The 13,441-nt window shown below is 45.7% G+C and overlaps 1 protein-coding gene across 2 annotated transcripts in view; it reads right to left on the reverse strand.

Annotated features, from left to right (window-relative positions):
* Positions 1-13,441, reverse strand: part of UNC79 (unc-79 subunit of NALCN channel complex) — a 245,715-nt gene that overhangs the window by 215,811 nt on the left and 16,463 nt on the right. For both annotated transcript variants that reach the window (XM_088464341.1, XM_088464340.1), the window contains exon 4: positions 726-896. In XM_088464341.1, coding sequence (XP_088320467.1) covers positions 726-896 — 171 coding nt within the window. The remainder of the gene's footprint in view (positions 1-725; positions 897-13,441) is intronic.

Below are 13,441 nucleotides of genomic sequence, written 5' to 3' on the forward strand. Positions count from 1 at the left end.
TGCACTACTGCGTGTGTAACTCGCCTTGTAGTGCACAGAGGATAGATGTATGTGGGCTGATCAGTAGCTGTGGGCCTGATTCAGTCATATACATAAACCCCGATGCTTATGCATATCTGCGATGCTTTTAGATGTGCACATGCACAGAAGTCACACCGGGCATGTGCAGATCTGGGGCTGTAATGTTTCTCTAGCAATATATATATATAAATGTATACCTAGCAATATTTCTCCTTTTAATGGAAAGTATTAGGTGGTGCACAGAATTGCACGCAATTCCATCTGCGCACGGATCTCGCAATTTTTGGCAGACTGCACTTGTGACGGGTCTTGTCTGAGCAACTTAGGCTGACTATGGGCGATTCAGAGTCGTTCAGACCCCAGTCACAGCTCCATTTCCAACTGAGTAGATCTGCGCTGTCGCCTGCCGTGCCCCAAACGCTGCATCACAATTGACATACTGCGGGCATTTTCTGGGCGTGCCGAATCAAGTGGCGTCCACAGCTTCACTTTCCTGCTCCAAGGATAGGGCTACTGCAAGTGCCTACTGATGATGAGGATGATGACGGCTGCTGTAACCCCCGGAGGACTGGTGGCAGTGCGAGCAAATAGATGCAGCCGTCTCTGAGTACTGCCATGAAATCTGCATATATTTCCTGAACGGGTGTCAGGCCCAGGGTACACTACAGTGTGTAACACAAATGAATACAAGATTGTCTACTTACGTATCGCCATGGGTAGGAAGGATGTACTGAGATACTCGGTGATGTCCTTGTGTAGGAAAGGAGGGAACGTGGCCAGTGTAGATATCATAGTATATGGTAAGGTGCTTAGTATATCATCACTCAGAAAGGGTAACAGACAAGCGGTTGTGTAAAATATAGATTGCCCCAGATCTGGAAACATGAACAAAAGGTGTTTATTGACACACAAGTCACAAAGGGAGTTATTTCATTTGCGGTGCTTACGTAACTTTTCAGTAAAGTTGCAACAATTTAAGATATTATAGGGGGAGATGTACCAAGTCTTAGAGAGTGATAAAGTGGAGAGAGTTAATGGACCAACCAATCAGCTCCTAACTGTCATGTTACAGGCTGTCTTTGTAAAATGGCAGTTAGGAGCTGATCGGTTGGTACTTTATCTCTCTCCACTTTATCACTCTGCAAGATTTAGTACATCTCCCCCTGTGTGACCCTGTAATTCACAGTGATTCAATTTATAATATAATCTGGCTCCCCAGGTAAGAACACAGTATCATTGTATTATGGTAGTGCATCATTAGGACACCCCTTCAGCTATGTGGTGGCCCAGCTTCTCCTGATTAGGGATGGACAGCGGAAGACAATGGTCTGTAAACATTGATGGGTTTTCTTGTGAAGGCAGTGTTTTTTCCAGGCCTTTCCGATGTTTGCTGCCATGGAATGGGAAGCAAAGGTCGTCTGATGGTTAAATACATCTGTTGATATGAAGGCCGGCCTTGAGCACATACGCGGGTCTCTACTGCTCATGTGCAACCTGGGATTCTTCCGCATGCTGGAACCAGGGTGATGGTACTTCCAATGAAGAATCTGTGTAATTCATATCTGTTGTTTATTAAAGGGATGAGGTGGCAACCCTATCTGTGACCTCCCTATGTTATTCATTTTGCTGGACAATAGGGGGATGCAGACAAATTTTCACCTCCAGTGGATTACTGAAGCTCCCTCTAGCAGTAATGCCGTGGCTGCTGTCAGGGTAACCAAACTGAGGCCTGTGATTGGTTAACAGTTTCAGGAGATGAGAAATTGTCTGCTTCGTGTACACGAGGGCATGTTGCTATGGAACCCACAACTGGGCATTAGTGTAGCCTGTAGACATAACTCAAGAAGAATATTTTCCATAGGTGTATATGTATTGTCTCTGTGACCAGGGAAAACATATACACAAAAGCAGAATAAAATCTGCACATTTGTCCATTGTTAATCACCCACAATGTCTAAACTCAAACTGCAGGAATTGACGTACTAAACTGAGCTGATCACCCAAAACAGAGCAATATTCTCTGGGTATCATTATCTGCGTCCGAGTAGATTATTATATCAAAGTATTCTAAATTGTAAAATATTAAATGCTAATTGTCTACCAAACTCCAATGAGAGCATACTGTTTTATCACATATTTCTGGCCCTCAGTATCTTTAGATCATCCTGTGCAAATTCTACAGCAGAATAAGTGTAGATTATATAAGAATATGAGACATCACTATATATAAAAAGAAATTAAATATAAAGCTGTACACACATAGCGATTTTTTACACGATTTGCCCGATTTCGACGAATCGTGACGACAAATCGTGTAAAATATGCCCAGATGGTGAGTTTCTACTCACGATCACGATACCGATGCGCGTCCCCGCTCATCGTACATCGCATCTTCGGATCTGCCGTGCTGTAGGGCAGATTTGCCAATCTGGGACACAATGCACTGGATGCACGATAGATCTTAAGTCAAATTGGACATTTTTTACTCCAAATCGTGACCACGACTGCCGGGGAGCTGCCTGCTGAGAGTTCAGGGGAAATCGCACACATCATGGGATTGAGAACACATCGCTATGTGCGTGGGCACCTTAAGGGGGTGATTCAATTCTCTGCAACAGCTGGAAAAAGTTTCCCGGAATGGCGGGTGGAAGGCGCTTTGCATCCAGTAACACTGTACATTTTTCTTCACCCCGTAGAGGTGTACAGGAAACTTAGGGATGTTTGGTTAATATAATATATGGTGATGGGCACAACCCTTTACAGACAATCTTATATATCGAAGTACATAATGGGCAATTTCATGTTTGGGTGCTTTCTCCATACGCAGCTAATTAGAAACCAGTGAAATCTAATATTATTTATTCATATTCACTAAAGGAAACCTTTGCTTCAAATTTTGTCACAAAATCCCTTTTTTTCATGATGGCACCATAGCACAATTATCAAACCAGATTACGAAATCGGGTAATTTTTCAGGGAAAATAAGTTAATAAAAATCTTAACTACACATCTCTTATGATATAGTTTTATTTTATAATCGACAAGAGGGAACAAGTAAGAAAGTATGTTCAACTTATCATATAACTTCTTGTGTTAAGAGGTCTCAGCAAATCTAGAACCTGCTTTCTAAGCATGAGTTATATAGATAAATATATATATATATATATATATTTATATATATATGTATATTTATATATATATTTATATATATATATATATGTATATGTATATATATATATTAGGGGTGAGCGGGTTCGGATTTCTGAAATCCGAACCCCCCCGAGCCCCCCCGATCCGAGTCCGATCCGAGTCAGGCTCGACTTTTCCCGCCTGACTCGGATCTGAAATCGAGGCAAAACGTCATCTTCCCGCCTTCCGAGTCTCGCGGGTTTTGGATCCTATATAAGGTACACACGTCGGCGCCATTTTCTCACTCGGCTGTGGACAGTGAAGAGGGAGGGTGGGAGTTAGGGCTGTGTAGTGTAGTGTAGTGTAGTGCTGCTGTTGTCCACTACTTCAAAGTCCATAGGGGCTGGCTGTGTTGTGCTGTGCTGCTGTTGTTAATAGGGGCTGTGTCCACTACTTCAAAGTCCATAGGGGCTGGCTGGACTGTGTTGTGCAGTCAGTTCTCCATAGGGGCTGTGTCCACTCCAAAGTCCTGTGCAGTGTCCCAGTCCTAAAGGAGTGCTGTAGTGTTGTCCAGGGGGTGCTCTGTCCATCAGGGGTGCTCCCCCCAAGTGCTAAAAAAATAATATATTTTCTGTGTTTGTGAATTGTGTGCGCAGTAGCCGCACGTGCATCAACAAAGTAGTGCCAAGCGTGCGCCTGTGTCATAAGTAAAGGGCCGGCTGGCTTGACCGTTAAGGGTGCTGTAACCCCCGAAAGTACACTCCAGTCCAAACCAAAAAAAAATTATTTTCTGTGTTTGTGAATTGTGTGCGCAGTAGCCGCACGTGCATCAACAAAGTAGTGCCAAGCGTGCGCCTGTGTCATAAGTAAAGGGCCGGCTGGCTTGACCGTTAAGGGTGCTGTAACCCCCGAAAGTACACTCCAGTCCAAACCAAAAAAAAAATTATTTTCTGTGTTTGTGAATTGTGTGCGCAGTAGCCGCACGTGCATCAACAAAGTAGTGCCAAGCGTGCGCCTGTGTCATAAGTAAAGGGCCGGCTGGCTTGACCGTTAAGGGTGCTGTAACCCCCGAAAGTACACTCCAGTCCAAACCAAAAAAAAAATTATTTTCTGTGTTTGTGAATTGTGTGCGCAGTAGCCGCACGTGCATCAACAAAGTAGTGCCAAGCGTGCGCCTGTGTCATAAGTAAAGGGCCGGCTGGCTTGACCGTTAAAGGGTGCTGTAACCCCCGAAAGTACACTCCAGTCCTAACCAAAAAAAAATTATTTTCTGTGTTTGTGAATTGTGTGCGCAGTAGCCGCACGTGCATCAACAAAGTAGTGCCAAGAGTGCGCCTGTGTCATAAGTAAAGGGCCGGCTGGCTTGACCGTTAAGGGTGCTGTAACCCCCGAAAGTACACTCCAGTCCAAACCAAAAAAAAAATTATTTTCTGTGTTTGTGAATTGTGTGCGCAGTAGCCGCACGTGCATCAACAAAGTAGTGCCAAGCGTGCGCCTGTGTCATAAGTAAAGGGCCGGCTGGCTTGACCGTTAAGGGTGCTGTAACCCCCGAAAGTACACTCCAGTCCAAACCAAAAAAAAAATTATTTTCTGTGTTTGTGAATTGTGTGCGCAGTAGCCGCACGTGCATCAACAAAGTAGTGCCAAGCGTGCGCCTGTGTCATAAGTAAAGGGCCGGCTGGCTTGACCGTTAAGGGTGCTGTAACCCCCGAAAGTACACTCCAGTCCAAACCAAAAAAAAAATTATTTTCTGTGTTTGTGAATTGTGTGCGCAGTAGCCGCACGTGCATCAACAAAGTAGTGCCAAGCGTGCGCCTGTGTCATAAGTAAAGGGCCGGCTGGCTTGACCGTTAAGGGTGCTGTAACCCCCGAAAGTACACTCCAGTCCAAACCAAAAAAAATATTATTTTCTGTGTTTGTGAATTGTGTGCGCAGTAGTCGCACGTGCATCAACAAAGTAGTGCCAAGCGTGCGCCTGTGTCATAAGTAAAGGGCCGGCTGGCTTGACCGTTAAAGGGTGCTGTAACCCCCAAAGTACACTCCAGTCCAAACCAAAAAAAAAATTATTTTCTGTGTTTGTGAATTGTGTGCGCAGTAGCCGCACGTGCATCAACAAAGTAGTGCCAAGCGTGCGCCTGTGTCATAAGTAAAGGGCCGGCTGGCTTGACCGTTAAGGGTGCTGTAACCCCCGAAAGTACACTCCAGTCCAAACCAAAAAAAAAATTATTTTCTGTGTTTGTGAATTGTGTGCGCAGTAGCCGCACGTGCATCAACAAAGTAGTGCCAAGCGTGCGCCTGTGTCATAAGTAAAGGGCCGGCTGGCTTGACCGTTAAGGGTGCTGTAACCCCCGAAAGTACACTCCAGTCCAAACCAAAAAAAAATTATTTTCTGTGTTTGTGAATTGTGTGCGCAGTAGCCGCACGTGCATCAACAAAGTAGTGCCAAGCGTGCGCCTGTGTCATAAGTAAAGGGCCGGCTGGCTTGACCGTTAAGGGTGCTGTAACCCCCGAAAGTACACTCCAGTCCAAACCAAAAAAAAAATTATTTTCTGTGTTTGTGAATTGTGTGCGCAGTAGCCGCACGTGCATCAACAAAGTAGTGCCAAGCGTGCGCCTGTGTCATAAGTAAAGGGCCGGCTGGCTTGACCGTTAAGGGTGCTGTAACCCCCGAAAGTACACTCCAGTCCAAACCAAAAAAAAAATTATTTTCTGTGTTTGTGAATTGTGTGCGCAGTAGCCGCACGTGCATCAACAAAGTAGTGCCAAGCGTGCGCCTGTGTCATAAGTAAAGGGCCGGCTGGCTTGACCGTTAAAGGGTGCTGTAACCCCCGAAAGTACACTCCAGTCCTAACCAAAAAAAAATTATTTTCTGTGTTTGTGAATTGTGTGCGCAGTAGCCGCACGTGCATCAACAAAGTAGTGCCAAGAGTGCGCCTGTGTCATAAGTAAAGGGCCGGCTGGCTTGACCGTTAAAGGGTGCTGTAACCCACAAAGTACACTCCAGTCCGAACCAAAAAAAAATTTATTTTCTGTGTTTAGCCGCACGTATATATCAAATCGATATAACATAAATGGAGGACCAAACTTTCTCCGATAAAAATAAAATAGAGAAAGATCAAGAACCACTTCCTCCTAGTGCTGAAGCTGCTGCCACTAGTCATGACATAGACGATAACATGCCATCAACGTCGTCTGCCAAGGCCGATGCCCAATGTCATAGTAGAGGGCACATACAATCCCAAATGGCAAAGTTCAGGAAAATGACCTTGAAAAAGACATTTAAATCAGCTGAAGAGAAACGTAAACTTGCCAATATGCCATTTACGACACGGAGTGGCAAGGAACGGCTAAGGTCGATCCCTAGTATGTTCATGACTAGTGGTTCAGCTTCACATGACGATGGAAGCCCTCCTCCCACTAAAAAAATCAAAAGAGTTAAGCTGGCAAAAGCACAGCGAAGAACTGTGCTTTCTAAGAAGATATCACAAATCCCCAAAGAGAGTCCAAGTGTGGTGGTGGTTGCGATGCCTGACCTTCCCAGCACTGGACGGGAAGAGGTGGCTCTTTCCACCATTTGCACGCCCCCTGCAAGTGCTGAAAGGAGCACCCACAGTCCACTTGCTGATATGCAAATTGAAGATGTCACTGTTGAAGTACAACAGGATGAGGATACTGGTGTAGCTGGCGCTGAGGAGGAAGTTGGCGAGGAGGATTCTGATGGTGATGTGGTTTGTTTAAATCAGGCTCCGGGGGAGACAGTTGTTGTCCGTGGGATGAAAAAGCCCATCACGGTCATGCCTGGGCAGAAGACCAAACATTCCACCTCTTTGGTCTGGCAATATTTCTATCCAAATCCGGACAACAACTGTCTTGCCATATGTACCATATGTAAAGGTGAAATAAGTAGGGGTAGGGACGTCAACCACCTAGGAACATCCTCCCTTATACGGCACCTGCAGCGCGTTCATAAAAAGTTACTGTCAAGTTCAGAAACTTTGGCTCAGACCGTAAGCAGTCCAGGGACACCTAAATCCCGTTGTCCTGTTGTATCCAAGCGCCTGCAAACCACACCGTCAACTCCCTCCTCGTCAATTTCCTCCTTAGTCAGGATCGGAAGTAGTCCTGCAGGCCATATCACTGGCATGACTGACTCTCCTATCCGGGATTCCTCCGGAGGATCCTGCATTGCTACGCCTACTGCTGCCGCTGCTGCTGTTGCTGCTGCTGCTGGGAGTCGTTCATCATCCCAGAGAGGAAGTAGGAACACCACTACTTTTACTAAACAATTGACCCTCCAACAGTCCTTAGCGAGGAGGATGAAGTACGACAGCAGTCATCCTGAAGCAAAACGTATAACTGAGGCCTTGACTGCTATGTTGGTGTTAGACGTGCGTCCGGTATCCGCCATTAGTGCAGTGGGATTTAGACAATTGATGGAGGTAGTGTGTCCCCGGTTCCAAATCCCGTCTAGATTCCACTTCACTAGGCAGGCGATACCGAGACTGTACAGAAACGTCAGAAAAAGTGTCCTCAGTGTCCTGAAAAATGCCGTTGTACACAATGTCCACTTAACCACGGACATGTGGACAAGTGGAACAGGGCAGACTAAGGACTATATGACTGTGACAGCCCACTGGGTAGATGTATCACCTTACGCAGCAACAGCAGCAGCGTCACCAGTAGCAGCATCTCAGAAACGCCAGCTCGTTACAAGGCAGGCTACGCTGTGTATCACCGGTTTCAGTAAGAGGCACACCGCCGACAACCTCTTAGAGAAACTGAGGGAAATCATCGCCCAGTGGCTTACCCCACTTAGACTCTCCTGGGGATTTGTGATATCTGACAACGCCACCAATATTGTGCGGGCATTACATCTGGGCAAATTCCAGCACGTCCCATGTTTTGCTCACACAATAAACTTGGTGGTGCAGAATTTTCTGAAAAGCGACAGGGGCGTGCAGGAGACGCTTTGGGTGGCCCGAAAAATTTCTGGCCACTTTCGCCATTCAGCGACTGCGTGCCGAAGACTGGAGCGCCAGCAAACACTCTTGAACCTGCCCCGCCATCACCTGAAGCAAGAGGTTGTGACGCGGTGGAACTCAACCCTCTATATGCTTCAGAGGATGGAGGAGCAGCAAAAGGCCATACAAGCCTATACATCCACCTATGACATAGGCAAAGGAGGGGGTATGCACCTGACTCAAGCGCAGTGGAGAATGATTTCCGTGTTGTGCAAGGTTCTTCAGCCCTTCGAACTTGCCACACGTGAAGTCAGTTCAGACACTGCCAGCTTGAGTCAGGTCATTCCCCTCATCAGGCTTTTGCAGAAGCAGCTGGAGAAAGTGAAGGAGGAGCTAAGACGGAGCGATTCCGCTCGGCATGTGGGACTTGTGGATGAAGCCCTTCATTCGCTTTGCCAGGATTCCAGGGTGGTCAATCTGTTGAAATCAGACCACTACATTTTGGCCACCGTGCTCGATCCTAGGTTTAAAGCCTATGTGGTGTCTCTCTTTCCGGCCGACACAAGCCTGCAGAGGTGCAAAGACCTGCTGGTGAACACACTGTCAGCTGAAGCGGAACGTGACACGTCAACGGCTCCTTCTTCATTTTCTCCCGCAACTGGGGCTGCCAGGAAAAAACTTAGGTATCCTAAGCAACCCGCTGGCGGTGATGCAGGGCAGGCAGGACCAAGTTTGGACATCTGGTCCGGACTGAAGGACCTGGCAACAATTTCTGACATGTCTACTGTCACTGCATATGATACTGTCACCATTGACAGAATGGTGGAGGATTACATCGGTGACAGCATCCAAGTAGGCATGTCAGACAGTCCATACCTGTACTGGCAGGAAAAAGAGGCAATTTGGAGGCCCCTGTACAAACTGGCTCTATTTTACCTGAGTTGCCCCCCCTCCAGTGTGTACTCCGAAAGAGTGTTTAGTGCAGCCGGGAACCTTGTCAGCGAAAGGCGTAGGAGGTTGCTTCCACAGAATGTGGAGAAGATGATGTTCATCAAAATGAATTATCAGCTCTTCCAGGGAGACCAGCCTCCAGAAGGTACAGAGGGACCTGTGGTGGTGGATTCAAGTGGGGACGAGTTAATACTTTGTGAGGATGAGGATGTACACACTGAAGAGGGTGAGGAATCGGTGGATGAGGAGGATGAGGATGACATCTTGCCTCCGTAGAGCCAGTTTGTGCAGGGACACATTAATTGCCAGCTTGTTTTGTGGGGGCCCAAACGAACCAATCATTTCAGCCACAGTTGTGTGGCAGACCCTGGCGCTGAAATGATTGATTTGTTAAAGTGTGCATGTCCTGTTTATACAACATAAGGGTGGGTGGGAGGGCCCAAGGACAATTCCATCTTGCACCTCTTTTTTTCTTTGCATTATGTACAGTTTGGGGCCTAGTTTTTCTAACTGCCATCCTGCCTGCCACTGCAGTGTCACTCCTAGATGGGTCACGTGTTTGTGCCGCCCACTCGTGTCGCTTAGCATAGTCATCCAGCTACCTCGGTGCAACCTTTTGGACATAAAAACACTATTGTGAGGTGTGAGGTGTTCAGAATAGACTGGAAATGAGTGGAAATTAAGGTTATTGAGGTTAATAATAGCATAGGAGCAGAAAAACCTACAAATTCTGTGATTTTAGCTGTTTTTATGCTTTTTTTCAAAAAAATACAGATCCAAAACACAAAACCCAGAACACAAAACACGGAAGGGTGGTTTTGGCAAAACCAATCCAGATCCAAAACACGAAGAAAGATCCAGATCCAAAACCAAAACACAAAACACGAAAAGTGGCCGGTGCACACCCCTAATATATATGTATACGTACTCACTTTTTTTTGGGAACAGAAGCAGCCTGCCCAACGACTGTTTCAACCAAATCCTAATTGGTTTTCCTCAGGGGAAAACCAATTAGGACTTGATTGAAATGGTCATCGGGCAGGCTGCTACTGACGAGTGGACGTTGTATTTTTCATATGTGACCATCACAATAAATCTACTAAACTTGAGTGCTGGCTCTTTGTTGCTTTTTTGTTCCCAAAAAAAAGTGAGTGCATAAATTTATTTTGCATGAACTAGGCACCCCAGCTTTAAAGAATAGTTTTCAGGAGTGCTGTCTTATCTTAAAGTGTTTTTTTACATATATATAATTTGTTTCTGTGATGGGTTAGTTAGAAAAAGGAATATACCAGAAGGGGGCCCAATACTAGAGGAGCGAAGAGCTTGTAGATTAATTTGAACAGTTTTGGTTAAGGCCTGATATATCATCAATGTATTGGGCCAATTCACTGATCCCTACATGCCAATGTCCCTGATTTGCCAATTCCAACCCAAACATGATCAGAATCAGCAAATCGAGCATTTTTAACATGAAGAATTGAATTGATTCCCCGACGGATCAGCAATCATCGATGGGTGCCGGTCGGCATTTCCAGCCTGCGGATCCCCAGTGAAATGGCCGCCTGATGTATGGGGCCCTTTAGAAGGAATATCTGCTTGCACTCCTGGTTAGGACCTCCATATATTATCCAAAAACATTAAGCTTTATTGCTGAGTATGGCTACCACCTAACATACTCTATATCATCATATGACAGCCATACCCCCTTACATATACATTCTATACATTCCTGAGCATGTACAATTCTATGAAAATATATAAGCAATGCCAATAGGGAGCCTGCCTACCATGAGAAAGCAAGCTTTGCATTAATTAGGCAAGTGACACACATTACTGAGGCATGAGGCACGAAGTATCACTAATCCAAAAATATATATAACTCCCAAAGTGCTGGGGGTGCACTACTCTCAGCAGCTGTTACAAATAAACTGACTGGACTCTCAAAAAACAATAAAAAGATAATTAACAGTGCATGGTGAACAGCTGAATAAAATGGATATAATGTAATAATAATGGTGCAATCCATTGAAATTTATATAAAAAAAAATCAATATTTAAAACTGACACTAGGTAAAACAAAAGCATAATTAAAAAATAAAATAACATAGACAATGTGCATATGTCTAGAAAACTTGTACTTTAAGTTCTAACATTAAAAACCAGAGGAAGGGGGCAGGGGGAGGGGGTAATAGCCTCCAAAAATGAAAAACTGGAGAATCCCTCTAGACTGAATGCAAGTTGCCGTCCTGATTTTTTACATGTAATATTCTGCAACTTGAAAGCTAACCGGAAATGCACCAGAAAAAACAATGAAACGTAAGAGGTGCCTCTGTCCGGCAAGATTGCTCAAACTGCATGCACTCTGGGCCTGATTCAGAGCCGGACGCTATTTGCGCTCGCTTGTTCAGAAAAAGGGGCCAGCTATTTAAATTGAGCACTCGCTCTTTGCGGTTGTTGACGCCTCTATGTCTAAACGAGCGAACAAAACATGCGAACGTAATTTTGGAAAAAACGCCCCCCTGGCCGCTCGCATCATACGTCATGTCCGCTATTTATTAGAATACTCGAGTACATCGGACAGCGTATGAACTGCTCGCAGTGCTTGTGGTTGGATTTTCCTAAAGCAATCATGCGAATAGTTCAGGCTAAGAAACAACCGTGACGTGGTTGATAACGCTGCTTTGCACACCCTTAAAACGCCCGTTTTGACCGTTTGGCACGCCTGCGTTCGGATCTCCACTCCCCGTTTTCAAGCACCTTCCCCTGTTACCACCCACAAACGCCTCATCCTGTCACTCAAATTAGCAGGCACTCGCTATTTTGCGAGCGCTCGATTTTCGATCGCACTGACTGGTTGGCACATGCGCATTACGACCCATACGCATGCGCAGTTGTGCGAACATCGCTCGGAGCGAACGAGCGGCCGCTTACGAGCGGCTCTGAATCAGGCCCACTGTCCGGGCAGCCCAAACTCCTGCATACGGAGCCGCGATTAACGGCAATTATGTCACAAGTCCCAGCAATTATCTCCCCGACCTGCCCACTTCACTAGGAAGTGGGCGGGATGTGGAAGAGACGGATACTCTTCTGAGGGTGCGGGGGGCTCCCCGAAAAATCGGTAGCCTCCTGCAACTTCCGGGAGAGCTGGTATGTATGACTTGTAGTGCCACAAATTTGTAACATAATTTGTGCTTCTGTCATTACTTCATTAATGTGGTTCCAATTACCATAGAAATATTATTCGCCCGCATAATTTTAAATGTTATTATTTTTAAACATTATTGCCCAATAATAAAATCTATACATCATTATGGCTCACCAATATTATTATTATTGTGGAGTGGCCTTAATTGAGTAGTAATTACTGGCAAAGTGATACATATATCTAATACCTCTTTCATACTACAAGCAATAACCCGTGTTATTCCATGTGAATGAGCAGCAGCCCGCGTTACTGTGCAGTGAAAAAGGGCCAGGTTGAAATAAATAACGTAATGACGGTGACGTCATTGACCCGGCATTAGTGCCAGGATCGGGCCGCCAGTCTGAAAGGGTTCTCAGCTGGGTCACACCGGGGTGGGCTTGTGAACAAAATCCCAGGTGCGACATAACTTTCCGATGTGAAAGGGGTACAAGCTTCCAAATCCCCTGCTATTACATCTGGCACATTTTGAGTTGAAAATCGCCGGAATCTTTACAACTTATTACATTCCGGCCCAAGTATCAATACCTGTATTGTGATGCCCTTGTTATGTCCAGAAGAACCGGTGAGATTATCATTCTCATTCACCTTATAGCCATAAAATAATTGGCGTAACTATAATAACAATTATCCAATTTCCTGATTATTAAGATTATATTCTATACATTCAACAGAACGTTTGAGCTCATAATATTCTCCTCAGAAGCCGATAACTGTGGGGCCCGGCCCCTTCCACACGACATCATGCAGAAGGGTCGTGGTCATGCCCGGGAGGGTAGCGGTGTGCACATCTGAAGCATCCTAAGGATGATCCGGGCAGCACTGCTGCAGAGACTCTGGCTGGGTGAATTTCCAGGCTTCCTTTCAGATGCAGGAACCGTGGGTGAGCGGCTGTGCCACCCACAGGGCTCTATGCTCTGTGCGGCTGCACCGCTCACACACTGATAGTTACAGCCCTGCTCCTCAGCTTTCATTCATAGTTAAGATACTATATAAAGACTTATATAATAATTTTGTCCACAACTATGGGGCATAGGTGTCTTATTAAAGTCATACCTGGGGGCTGATGTAAGAGCCTGTGGGATGCAAGCTCTGGCGAAATTCCAGCGAGTCTGGACGTACGCGGCGATCATTTAAGACAAAACTAACCAGAATCATTTGCACATTGTGGGGCTGA

This window comes from Taudactylus pleione, unplaced genomic scaffold (assembly GCF_031769625.1).
Source record: "Taudactylus pleione unplaced genomic scaffold, aTauple2 ptg001661l, whole genome shotgun sequence".
Lineage (NCBI taxonomy): Eukaryota > Metazoa > Chordata > Amphibia > Anura > Myobatrachidae > Taudactylus > Taudactylus pleione.